Here is a 13,347-nt window from a genome sequence, read left to right on the forward strand (position 1 = left end):
TTTCTAGAGCACTACTAGGGTTACGCAGCGCTGTACAAAATAAACAAAGAAGGACGGTCCCTGCTCAAATGAGCTTACAATCTAAAGAACGAAATGTCAAGTTGGGCAGTCTAGATTTCCTGGGTAGAGGTGTAGAGGTTAGGTGCCGAAGGCGACATTGAAGAGGTGGGCTTTAAGCAGAGATTTGAAGATGGGCAGGGAGGGGGCCTGACGTATGAGCTTGGGGAGTTTGTTCCACACGTGGGGTGAGGCGAGGCAGAAAGGGCGGAGCCTGGAGTTGGCGGTGGTGGAGAAGGGTACTGAAAGGAGGGATTTGTCTTGAGAGCGGAGGTTACGGGTAGGAACGTAAGGGGAGATCTGCTCTAGGGTCCACCACCTGTTCCTACACTATGGGTCAACTTGCCACAAGACGATGGGCTCTAGACTGAACAATTTTTCAGTTTCTATAAGGAAATAAGAATCAACCACCAAGTTGTGGTTGAGACCTTTTATCAGATGGTCAAAGATACATGAATAAAAAGATCTCAGCTGAGACACGGTCCCTGGCCCTAATTTCCACATCTCCAGGTGAATGAAGGTGGAAATCAGTTATCTGTTCAGTTTATACAAGAAAAGCTCAGAGAGGTGTTGAAGGTGAAAGCAAGAGTGGATCAGCCAGTCCCTGAAGGTCTGAGACTTTCAGTGGTCCTGGTCCTGCTAGATTAACTTGGTGGCCCTTCTCTGTACTTTCTCTAACATCTGGAGATCACGTTATATAGCCTGAAGGCACAAACCTGAAACATATACTGACAAGGGTAGGACAGGGCTTATCAATCTTGTTGTGACTCTGGCCAAAAAAAATGCATGTGACACCCCAACTAAAGATACAGAATAATGAAGCACCTATGGAGAACCCATCCTGATTGTGACCCCTATTGAGAGATTTGGAAAGCTTTTGTCTAAGATTATTTGGTTCTACCCCAAGTTCCCTCTCCCTGTGAAGGGGCAATTCTATAACTAGGCACCTCAGTGCCTCAAGGCAGCATGGGAGGAGCCTCTTCTAGAGTGGGTTTCATTATCAAATATTAGTGTAAGCCAGTATCAGTGGTAGGAGCCTGTTCTAGAATGGAATCCAGGTACCTCGGTACCATTTTTGAATATTAGTGTTAGCCAGTATCGGCGGTTGGAGCCTGTTTTAGAATGGGATCTAGGTACCTCGGTTCTATTATCGAATATTAGCATAAGCCAGTATCAGTGGTAGGAGCCTGTGCTAGAATGGAATCTGGGCACCTCAGTACCATTTTCGAATATTGGTGTAAGCCAATATTCAACAAGGTGTCCCCAGTTCCTGCTATTGCTGTCTGCCTTGGACAACTCCTCTTCATGCTCAGCCTCAGCCCATTCCTGGTGGTCTCTCTGTTTTCCCTTTCTTTCTGGAATCAGGTACACCTATGGCAAGATGGTGCCTGGGAAGGTGGAAGCCAGCCTGTGCAGGTCAGCTCTCCGTTATGGGTGGTGGAGCTTGGATGAAGAGCCCTTGACGGATATTTGTCTGAATTTCACTGGTTCGGTGAGTGTGTGTGAGAAGGGGGTGTTGCTTTGATCATATAACTTATCTTTAATGGCCAGCAAACTCTTTCTTTCTCTCTCTAACCCCCTTATTCTACAGATAAAATTTGCAAGTTAGAGCTTGATTTCACCCGTTAGAGAGCCAAATATCGAGGGCTAAGGGGCCCTTTTAAGGGTTAGCATATGCTGAATATTTTACACCGACAGGCCAGTGGCCACATGTCCATTAGCCACGCTAAGCTTTAGTACAAAGGCCCCCCCAGGGGGCTATGCATTCGCTACCCAGTTTCTAACCCTTGGGAGGGATAAGCATGCAGGGAAAGATTCATTTCCTTTTTCATGATGTTTATTACATAGAAACGTGGTGGCAGATAAAGGCCAAATGGCCCATCCAGTCTTCCCATCCTCTGTAACCCCTAATTCTTCCTTTTCCTAAGCGATCCCACATGCTTATCCCATGCCTTATAAAATTCTGACACAGTCCTCAATTCCACAACCTCCACCACCCTTTCCGTGAAATAATACTTCCTTAGATTACTCCTAAGCCTAGTCCCTTGTAACTTCATCGTATGCCCCCTCGTTGCAGAGCTCTCCTTCAGTTGAAAAGGCTCACTTCCTGTACATAAATGCCCTTAACATGTATCTTAACATTTTAGTTTAATTTTCATGCTGTTTTGGGTGTAGCATGACAGACAAGACAAGCAGTAAGATTTGGTTAATTATTTTTGTCTCGGTTCTTTATGAAATGATATTGGAAGTGTCCCTGGTCTTTCCTAAGTCCTTTCCAATGACTGCACATCCCAAACACAGCCCAGGACATGAACCACTTCAAAGGTGATTTGCAAAGCTTTTTATGCAGAGGAACAGCTGAAAGTGCCCCCTCCCCACCTGTTTACCCTGGCCCAGCAGGGCTGGGAGTGGGGAGAGAGGGACAGCTGACAACACACGGTAATCTAGAACTTTATTATTACATTATTATTATTATTATTAACATTTGTATAGCGCTACCAGACGCATGCAGCGCTGAACACCTGACATAGAGAGACAGTCCCTGCTTACAATCTAAAATAATACAGACACATCTGAGATTTATTCTGATCTACTATCTTGGTTGTAACCCGCTATGGTATTAACGAGGTATTAATAATCTAACTGTAACTGTATGGCAACTTCAAACCCCATCTGAAGCCCTCCGAGTCAGTTGTTTCTGTTTTTAATCCTGTTTCAAATGTATTTGTAAAATAAACTTTAATTTAACATGCACTGCAGCATTTGCCTTCTCCCAAACTCTCACTGAGGAACAGTCATCTGTGGTGCAGCGTCTTGGCTTCTGCGTCTGTCTGGTGTGAAGAAGTCCGTGGTTTCTCTGAAGGGTTTCTCCGTACTGTGTCTCGTTTCTCTCTAGGTGGATCAGACCGGCTGCTTCTCCACCGAAGTTAGCACGGAAGCCTATAACCTGACACGTTCCGGGTTGATGATGCGACTTGAAGCCAAGGCCTCTCTGGAGGAAGAAGGAACAGGTGCAAATTGAACCATCTGTAATCAAAGTGAAGGTGGAGAAGGGAACTCTGGTCAGAGACAGTCTTCTCTTGTACAGTCTTAACATTTCAGGCAGATCTTCTAAGTGGTTCCCACTTCACAACTAATCACAGACCCAGTTCACCCCCCCCCCCCCCCCAAGATGCTTAAGGACAGACAAGACACACAGACAACTTCCTCAAGCATTCAGTGTGGGCTTCTACCTCTAAAGCAATACAGGGCTCCCCAGGCAAAGACCCCATTTTTTTATTTTACAAGGATAAACATAATACATTACAGAAGAGTTAAAAGCAGTCCTTTAAAGGAGTGAGGTTACTGCACACACGCAGGTCAGAACTCGGTGGAAGAGAGGGGCTAAAGGCTTCCCATTGCAATAAGTTGATCCTTTTCTGACCAACTTTGGAGGACTCTGTCCCCTTTATCAGATCAATATGAACGACCATGGAACAACCCTTAGCTCCTTCGCCTAATGAAGGGACAGAGTTCTTCAAGGCTTATTTCAAATGGCCAAAGTCTCTCGCTTCGTTTCTGTCTATTAAAAAAACAGGCTGCTTGCAGGTAAACGCTCCAAGCCCATTCAACTTCTCTCACCCACTCCTGAGGATCCTCGGTGCCTGTCCCAGGCTTTTACTCTCACTCCCCCACCACTGAGGATCCCCTGTGCCTGTCCTAGGCTTTTCCCCCACTGCTGAGAATTCTCGGTGCCTGTCCCAGGTTTACCCTTCACTCTCCCACCGCTGTGGAGCCTCGGTGCCTGTCCCAGGCTTTTACTCCCACTCCCCCACCACTGAGGATCCCCTGTACCTGTCCCAGGCTGTTACCCTTTACACCCCCACCACTGAGAATCCCCTGTGCCTGTCCCAGGCTTTTCCCCCACTGCTGAGAATTCTCGGTGCCTGTCCCAGGTTTACCCTTCACTCTCCCACCGCTGTGGAGCCTCGGTGCCTGTCCCAGGCTTTTACCCTTCACTCCCCCACCGCTGTGGAGCCTCGGTGCCTGTCCCAGGCTTTTACCCTTCACTCTCCCACCACTGAGGATCCCCTGTGCCCCCTCTGCCTGTCCCAGACTTTTCCCCTACTGCTGAGAATTCTCTGTGCCTGTCCCAGGCTTTTACCCTTCACTCCCCCACCGTTGAGGATCCTCTGTACCTGTCCCAGGCTTTTACCCTTCACTCTCCCACCGCTGTGGAGCCTCGGTGCCTGTCCCAGGCTTTTACTCCCACTCCCCCACCACTGAGGATCCCCTGTACCTGTCCCAGGCTGTTACCCTTTACTCTCCCACCACTGAGAATCCCCTGTGCCTGTCCCAGACTTTTCCCCCACTGCTGAGAATTCTCGGTGCCTGTCCCAGGTTTACCCTTCACTCTCCCACCGCTGTGGAGCCTCGGTGCCTGTCCCAGGCTTTTACCCTTCACTCTCCCACCGCTGTGGAGCCTCGGTGCCTGTCCCAGGCTTTTACCCTTCACTCTCCCACCGCTGTGGAGCCTCGGTGCCTGTCCCAGGCTTTTACCCTTCACTCTCCCACCACTGAGGATCCCCTGTGCCCCCTCTGCCTGTCCCAGACTTTTCCCCTACTGCTGAGAATTCTCTGTGCCTGTCCCAGGCTTTTACCCTTCACTCCCCCACCGTTGAGGATCCTCTGTACCTGTCCCAGGCTTTTACCCTTCACTCTCCCACCACTGAGGATCCCCTGTGCCCCCTCTGCCTGTCCCAGACTTTTCCCCTACTGCTGAGAATTCTCTGTGCCTGTCCCAGGCTTTTACCCTTCACTCCCCCACCGTTGAGGATCCTCTGTACCTGTCCCAGGCTTTTACCCTTCACTCTCCCACCACTGAGGATCCCCTGTGCCCCCTCTGCCTGTCCCAGACTTTTCCCCTACTGCTGAGAATTCTCTGTGCCTGTCCCAGGCTTTTACCCTTCACTCCCCCACCGTTGAGGATCCTCTGTACCTGTCCCAGGCTTTTACCCTTCACTCTCCCACTGCTGAGGATCCTCTCTGCCCTGCTTCCTGTTAAGAAATATCTCCTTATCATTCCTATGTCTTCCCCCTCCCCACCCCCAACTTCTTGGAATCACTTACTCCCAGATTCTTTATAGGGTGATTAAAGTTACGCACGCAGTAATTTGGCAGTGTGGGTCTGTAAAGTGCTGCAGATAAATTCTGCGTGGATCACAAATGGGGGTGTGGCCATGGGAGGGGCCTGAGCATTCCTACAAATTATGTGCGTTGTTATGGAATATGCCCGATCCACGTCTAACTTAGACGTTGGCATTTATATCAGGTTTTCTTTGGTGTAAATGGCTGCACCTAAATTTTAGACCTGGGGACAGGGGTTACATCTGTTCTATTAATTTATGCTTAACTTTAGAGAATAGCGCTAAGCGCAGTTTTTTTTTTTTTTTTCAGTTTTTATAGGCCCATTTATAGAATTTGGTTCTTAGTGTGATGCTCGTCAAAACTTTTATATGTGTCCTTCAAACTTTCACACCTTGTCACTCTCAGACATGGGATTTTGGGTGACGGAGACCTTTTTGATGGAATCCAGTATTTTCTCCAGTGAAATAACGTCAACATATTTGCGTATTGCAAAAAGTAAATGGGTTATAGAGGTCACGATGTGTTTTATCTTCTCACTAGTGGAGCGTTTTCAGGAGCAGATTATTAACGCATGAATATTTCTCGCTAGGAGTGAAGCTTTCAGCATTCAACAGTTGCCCCATCTCCTCTGACATCACCACAATAACTTTCAAAGATTCCCCATCTTACTACAAAGCCGGGCTTCCCTACAGTGGCTGGGTGAGAAACGGCCCTCCACAGTCTCTCTCTCTTCTTGCCACTTCCTCTGTTCTAGATCTTGCATGTCTCTCTCTATTTCTCTGGCTGTCTCTCCATCTTTCCCTTTTGCATGTTTACCCTGTAGTATTTTAAGACCTGTTAACTTTTTTTTTCTTTCACTTCTTTGTTAGATGGAGCTCCAAAATGCCGATGGCTCTCCCCGAAAGCATGAGAAAATCTATCTCTTCCTGAGCTACAAAAACATCACTGAGGACCTCACCTATGTCACAGATGAGAATGGGAAGGCCAGCTTTGACCTAGACACCTCACAGTGGGGTACTAGTGTGTCCCTCAGAGTGAGTCCTCAGAAAAGGGAGAGATGAGTGCAGACAAAAATGTTACAGTTCCTGCAGGATCTCATAGTATGGGGGGGGGGGGGGGGGACGAGGACACTGTCCTGTATCTAATGTAGGTTTCTGGGGGTTCCTGAAGGATCTCTCAGTGCAGGGGACACTGACCTTCTCTGTATCTAATGTAGGTTTCTGGGGGTTCCTGCGGGATCTCTCAGTGCAGGGGACACTGACCTTCTCTGTATCTAATGTAGGTTTCTGGGGGTTCCTGTGGGATCTCTCAGTGCAGGGGACACTGACCTTCTCTGTATCTAATGTAGGTTTCTGGGAGTTCCTGCGGGATCTCTCAGTGCAGGGGACACTGACCTTCTCTGTATCTAATGTAGGTTTCTGGGGGTTCCTGCGGGATCTCTCAGTGCAGGGGACACTGTCCACCTCTGTATCTAATGTAGGTTTCTGGGGGTTCCTGCGGGATCTCTCAGTGCAGGGGACACTGTCCACCTCTGTATCTAATGCAGGTTTCGGGGGGGTTCTTGCAGGGTCTCTCAGTGCAGGGGACACTGTCCTCCTCTGTATCTAATGCAGGTTTGTTTGTTTTTTTTTTGGGGGGGGGAGGTCCCTGCAGAAGACCCTATCCTCCTCTGTATGCAAGGAAGACATTTGGAGATTTTATTTGCTGTTTACCCACATACCAAACCTTCTTTTATACCTGCAGGCCAGGTCCAATCTTGATGATCCCCAGTATGACCTAGGGAAGGTCTCCCCAAGGTATCAGGATGGTTACCTCTGGCTCAACCCCTTCTTCTCCAAAAGCAAGAGCTTTCTGAAGATCCACACCCTGGAGGGCAGTCTCCCATGCCCAAAGGAGCAGGAGGTGGTGGTGGATTATATTATTCAGCAGAAGGAGCTACAACAGGATACTGATCAAGTGACATTCATGTATTTGGTGGGTATCTGGCAAGTTCGACTCTGAGTGTCTGATTTTGTCACAGACTGTGGTTAAATGATATGATTCCACCTCCTCTGCCCATGGGAATGACAATATCTAGAGACACTTTATCTTAGGACCGAGTAGCCCCGGTCACATTTGCATCTCTGGCTATGTCCTGTGTAGTTAAGTGCTGTGATAGGACACAGAGGTGAGGGGAACAGATGGATGCCTGGCACAGAAATGGAAGCATTTGATTGGTTCCTGTTTTCTTCATTGATGTGACAAGTCCCAGACTCTGAAGGAGGTCTGTTACACCCCGACTGGTAAATTATGGGGGAAGTGATGAGGGTGGAGGTGATGGCTTGCTTTTTAGTATCTGATGTTTTCAAGTTTCTATTGAAATTTGATATAACGCCCATTAATATGTTTATTCTGGGCAGTTTATAATAATCAAAAGACAGCAAAAGGTCAAGTTCAGAATCAGAAAATTAGAAACGTTAGAAACTGCTGCAAAAAGCGGTCCAGCCACCATCGGGCATAAAGGCTAGAACTATGCTGGGTAGGATTTCCCGGAACAAAAGAGTTTTCTAGGTGGATTTAAACCACACTTGGGAATCCTCGAGTCATAGGGCTGAAAGAAGGAGCATCCCACAACACTAAAAATGTGTGAGGAAAACAGTTCTGACAGAAAAAAACAGAAGGAAGAAACTGTAAGGTTGTTATTCTCTGATGAGCGAAGGGTCCTGGCAGGGGTTTATGAAGCAAGTCAACATGCGAGCTAAAGGGGGTTACCAGAGTGAAATGCCTTGAGGCATATTTTCAACGTATTTAGACCTAAGTGCTTTGAAAATGAGCCCCCTTGTGTACCAGAGTGAGTATCTTGAAAACTATCCGGTTGGAGATGGGTAACCAGTGTCCATCTTTCAGAAGTGGCATTACATGGTTGAATTGTTTAGAGCTCGTTATGAGTTTAACTGCAGACTTTTGAACTAATTGCAATTAGTTTGTGGGGACCATAAAGTAAAGAGTTACAGTAATTGAGTTGAGTTGTCACAAAGGAATGAGTAAGGATAAGGAGGGCTGTTTTATCAAAAAGATTATGCACTATCTGAATCTGAAAAAAAGAGCCTTTGAACGTATTATTAGACTCAGAAGCTCATGATATCATCAAAAAGGACTCTTAAAATTTGAATGGAAGAGACAATGGGGTACGGGTGCTGGGGAGTAGGCGATTCTCTATGGCCAAAAGCTTAGATCTGTCCACATTTGGCCTGAGTTTGTGAGTATGGATCTAGACAGATTCTGATTAAGAGTTGTAATCTCAACTGGATTATCATTGGTGGTGATAGCTAAAATATCTCTGTTTTCTTGTAATCCGGTAGGTAGTGTCCCGCCAAGGCCTTGCTCTATTTGGGACTAAAGATGTTCTGGTTGGCAAAGAGGAAGGTAAGTGGTAACCAGAAGAGGAGGGGCTCTAGTTTCAGCCAAAAGACCAAAATCCTGGACAGAACCATATTGCGCACCCCTCCCCCAACAAATACCAAAATGTATCTAGATGCATGAGAGGGAGGGAGGGAGGTCAGAGACCTAAGACACAGCACAGCAAACTCCTAAAGCTTCAGATTCTTTGAGTTTATAGCCAACCAAGTACCACTGCCTCCTCTGAGAATTACGAGCCGCAAAGTAATGATCCTGGAAGCACCCTCCCCCCCCCCCCCCCCCCCATACACACTAATCATCTCCTCTTATTTTTATTGACAGCAAAGGGCAGGGGTGGTGAGTCTTATGGAAGGAGTAGCGTAACGGTTAGTGTAGTGGACTTTGATCCTGGGGAACTGAGTTGGATTCCCCCTGCAGCTCCTTGTGACTCTGGGCAAGTCACTTAACCCTCCATTGCCCCTGGTACAAAATAAGTACCTGAATATATGTAAACCTTGTTGCAAAAACCTCCGAAAGGCGGTATATCAAGTCCCATTTCCCTTTCCCTTATGACATCACAATATCAGAAGTGAGCCAAGTATCGGGCAATCAAGCCATTGTGACATCACTGATGAGGTTGGCTCTTATTGGTGGAATGAGTGGAGGAGTAGCCTAGTGGTTAGTGCAGTGGACTTTGATCCTGGGGAACTGTATTGGGCAATCAAGCCATTGTGACATCACTGATGAGGTTGGCTCTTATTGGTGGAATGAATGGAGGAGTAGCCTAATGGTTAGTGCAATGGACTTTAAGCCATTGTGACATCACTGATGAGGTCGGCTCTTATTGGTGGAATGAGTGGAGGAGTAGCCTAGTGGTTAGTGCAGTGGACATTGATCCTGGGGAACTGAGTTCGATTCCCACTGCAGCTCCTTGTGACTCTGGGGAAGTCACTTAACCCTCCATTGCCCCTGGTACAAAATAAGTACCTGAATATATGTAAACCGCTTTGAATATAGTTGCAAAAATCTCAGAAAGGCAGTATATCAAGTCCCATTTTCCCTTTCCCTTATGACATCACAATATCAGAAGTGAGCAAGTATCAGGCAATCAAGCCATTGTGACATCACTGATGAGGTTGGCTCTAATTGGTGGAATGAGTGGAGGAGTAGCCTAGTGGTTAGTGCAGTGGACTTTGATCCTGGGGAACTGAGTTCGATTCCCACTGCAGCTCCTTGTGACTCTGGGCAAGTCACTTAACCCTCCATTGCCCCTGGTACAAAATAAGTACCTGAATATATGTAAACCGCTTTGAATATAGTTGCAAAAACCTCAGAAAAGCGGTATAACAAGTCCCAATTCCCTTTCCCTTATGAAAATGGTTGGTATGAACATTGTTTAATGCTTCTGATGTAGCCACATCCCTGCAAAGGCTTCTGTTAACTCTGTTAAAAGTGCACATGTCCTGGAAACTGAGGAACACTTCTAGCTGGACATAGCAGGGAAGTGCACTGGAAAAAAAAATAGAGTTCTTTGTTTCCCAGTTCTCTCTGTCTCTCTCTCTCTTCTCAGTGCTGAAGGGTTCTTTCTCCTTCCTGCTTCCTACCAGTATGGCCATTTCGCCGCTGGCCAAGGTGCTGATTTATGCTTTGTTTCCTGATGGGGAGATGGTTGCAGACACTGCTGACTTCCAGATCGCCAAATGCTTCAACAACAAGGTGACTGGTGCTTTGGGGTTTGTGTCTCTGGTTGTCTCTGTCTGTCTGGAGATAACCTTTTCTGAAAGTTTTCCTGTCTGTCTTCAGGTGGACCTTTCATTCTCCACACCAGAGACTCTCCCGGGGTCGGATACAAACCTTCACCTGCAGGCAGCTCCAGGCTCCCTGTGCGCTGTCCGAGCTGTGGACTACAGTATGGTCCTGCTGAAACCAGAGGCTGAGCTGACAGTGGACACTGTGAGTCAGGAACTTTTTCTTTTTGAGAACAGGGAACTCCTTGTCTGTGTTCTATTTCCTGATCTCTTTTTATATTCCTGTGTCTCAGGTGTATAACTTGCTCCCGACTGTGCATTTTGGGGGGTACTTTTACAGACTGAATGACAATGAGCCCTATCCTTGTGATCGGTCTTTCATGCCTCTCGCACCTGATACTCGGAGGAAACGCTCCTTATGGTGGTATCCCAGGTTGCCAAGTGAGCCAGATACCTTCAGTCTCTTCAAGGTTAGTATCCTTCAGACAGCACCAACCAGGGTCCAAGATGGGTAAATACATGCACTTCCTCTGGGGTGTGTGGCTTGTCAGTACATGTTTGCAGGATGTCTTCCAAAAGAAGAAAGCGCAGTGCTTTTCTCCCCACTTTGAGTAGAGAGATGTAGTAGCTGTGTTAGTCCACTTTTAAAGGTAATCAATAGAAAGAAAAGAAAATAAGATGATACTATTTTTATAGGACTAACTTAATACATTTTTGATTAGCTCTCGAAGGTAGCCCCTCTTCATCAGACCAGAAATAAGCAAATGTTGGTAAATAACAGTTTATATAAGTGAAACATCAAAGCATTTCAGTGACAGTCTCACGGGATGAGGGTGGGGTGGATTAGGTGAGAGCCAGGTGGGTGAAGGACATTGAGATATGCATGGTGATAAGAGGGTGACAGAGTCGTACAATTTCTATGGTTTATAATGGACTAGAAAACCCAGATCTTTAAGTCCTGTCTGGTGGGTGTCAAAATATTTAATTATTCTGACTTCAAAGGTCTTACGTTCCTGTAGTATCTTAAAGTTTTCTCCCCAGTTTGGGAAACTGAGGCCAAGGAGAGAAAATGACTCCCCTGAGGTCACACAGAGCCAGACAATGGCAGATCTGGGGATTTGAACTTTGAAGCTTGCACAGGGCTCTTACCCACCCAAGAATACCCTTTCTCTGAGGAGTGGATGGATGAAACATGTTTCAGGAAATCTATACTCCAGGCTTGTAAATGGCCCCATTTTGATTTACTAATGGTAGCATTTTTCTATGAAACCGCTAGAGTCTCGGGCTGAAACTTTTCAGCAATGCCAACATCAAGAAACCCATCTCCTGCCATTATGATGTAGTACCTTTCTCCTATGGAATACCTGGACCCCCACGAGGATCCCCTGAAGTGCTCTATGGTAAGAAGCAACTCTTGGGAGCTGGAATCATTTCAGCCATTGCTATCTGGAAGGCAAGTAAAGAACCCCCCCCCCCCCTCCGCTCCTTATTTATTAAAATACAACTAATATTAACAATATTTTCTAGGCATACACAGCACTGTACACATTATATGCAGATACTTTCTCTGTCCCTAGATGGATCACAATCTAAGTTGATGTAACTGGGGCAATGGAGGGTTAAGAGACTTGCCCAAGGTCACAAGGAGCTGCAGTGGGAATTGAACCCAGGTCTCCACTCCAAATTCCATCAATACATCAGGGCTCTCTTATCTATTGTTAGCTTCATGGAAGTATGGTAGACACTGAGAAATGTAGCAAGGGAGGGTGTACACATGGGTCAGCGCCTGTCACACCCCAGAAGCTTCACTTAACTGGACTCTTGGAATCCAATTATTGTTGGCATTGTAAACTCAAATTGGAACATTAACCCACATGCTATTTGACTGTACACGACTCCAACCTTTCTTGAAGGCGATCTGGAACATTGTCTGTAACATTTGTAAACTTGATATACCTTTATCTGCTCAAGTTATCATCTTTAAATCATGTTCAGTTCAACATGGTTTACTTGATTCCTCTACAACAGTCATGGACATTTTAATAACTATAGGTCAACAGACGAGTCTTTGCCCCTGGAAACATTCAGATAAGGTTAATGATCATGCATAGTGGCACTTGGTCCTCCAGACTCGTAAATTAGAACTAGCCTCTACATCATCTCATAGCTCCCTAATCAAGAAGACAAAAATCTGATCCCCTTTAGAAGAGTATCCGAAGACCCAGACCTCTAATAACTCATAAAATGTATCATTCTTATCTTAATATTCACATTCTTATTTTTCTCATGGGATTTCTCAACAGATACCTTATAGGTTTTTGTCCTTTGAGGTTCAAGGTTGTCTTTGTTTGATGAAATGCTTAGGGCAGAGCCATCAAAGCAATTTACATATTAAGTAGTCAGTACATAGTGCGAGTAAGTTACAAATTAAATATAAAACAAACAGAAATATAATTAAATTAACAGTAAAAGATATTAATAGATTAGCAAACCCTCTGCATCTCCCAGGGTCTTAAGCAAAAGTTGACTGAAACAAATGCATTTTAAGGAAAATTTTAAATAAGGAAAAAGAAATTAGTAAATTATTCCCGATTGTAGGTTCCATTATGTTAAACATTACCTTCTGATGTGAAAAGGACAAAGTGCACGTAATGATGGAACGGACAATAGTGATTGTTGGCAAGATCATAAAGCTCACCCAGGGACGTAAGATTGTAGATGAGGTGACAAAAATTTTTGAATACCAAAAGTAACACTTTATAGACAATACGATATCTTCAGCTTTCAATAGTGGAGGTCACCATGATCGTATTTTTTCAGCGTGAAAAATTTCATATCAGTTGCAAGCGTCTGATTTCCCTGATTCCATTAAGTATTTGACTCTGGTCATCACGCACGTTTGCAATTACTTGTTCACATTACACAGTTTTAGTTTAACTTTTTGTATTCAATTTTTTTTTTTTTGCAATTGCATTGTTCCTTTACACTTGTAAACCTAATAAAATTCCTTGTCAAATTGTGAGCGCTATGCCGTTTG

The 13,347-nt window shown here is 45.6% G+C and overlaps 2 protein-coding genes across 3 annotated transcripts in view; both read left to right on the forward strand.

Annotated features, from left to right (window-relative positions):
* Positions 1 to 13,347, forward strand: part of FOXJ2 (forkhead box J2) — a 584,760-nt gene that overhangs the window by 66,263 nt on the left and 505,150 nt on the right. The window lies entirely within an intron of this gene.
* LOC115457683 (alpha-2-macroglobulin-like protein 1) overlaps positions 1 to 13,347 on the forward strand; it is a 47,305-nt gene that overhangs the window by 12,485 nt on the left and 21,473 nt on the right. For both annotated transcript variants that reach the window (XM_030187224.1, XM_030187225.1), the window contains exons 8-17: positions 1,423 to 1,549; positions 2,954 to 3,068; positions 5,774 to 5,883; positions 6,054 to 6,218; positions 6,928 to 7,158; positions 8,526 to 8,589; positions 10,133 to 10,278; positions 10,366 to 10,515; positions 10,604 to 10,780; positions 11,587 to 11,710. In XM_030187224.1, coding sequence (XP_030043084.1) covers positions 1,423 to 1,549; positions 2,954 to 3,068; positions 5,774 to 5,883; positions 6,054 to 6,218; positions 6,928 to 7,158; positions 8,526 to 8,589; positions 10,133 to 10,278; positions 10,366 to 10,515; positions 10,604 to 10,780; positions 11,587 to 11,710 — 1,409 coding nt within the window. The remainder of the gene's footprint in view (positions 1 to 1,422; positions 1,550 to 2,953; positions 3,069 to 5,773; positions 5,884 to 6,053; positions 6,219 to 6,927; positions 7,159 to 8,525; positions 8,590 to 10,132; positions 10,279 to 10,365; positions 10,516 to 10,603; positions 10,781 to 11,586; positions 11,711 to 13,347) is intronic.

Source organism: Microcaecilia unicolor, chromosome 14 (genome assembly GCF_901765095.1).
Source record: "Microcaecilia unicolor chromosome 14, aMicUni1.1, whole genome shotgun sequence".
Classification (NCBI taxonomy): domain Eukaryota; kingdom Metazoa; phylum Chordata; class Amphibia; order Gymnophiona; family Siphonopidae; genus Microcaecilia; species Microcaecilia unicolor.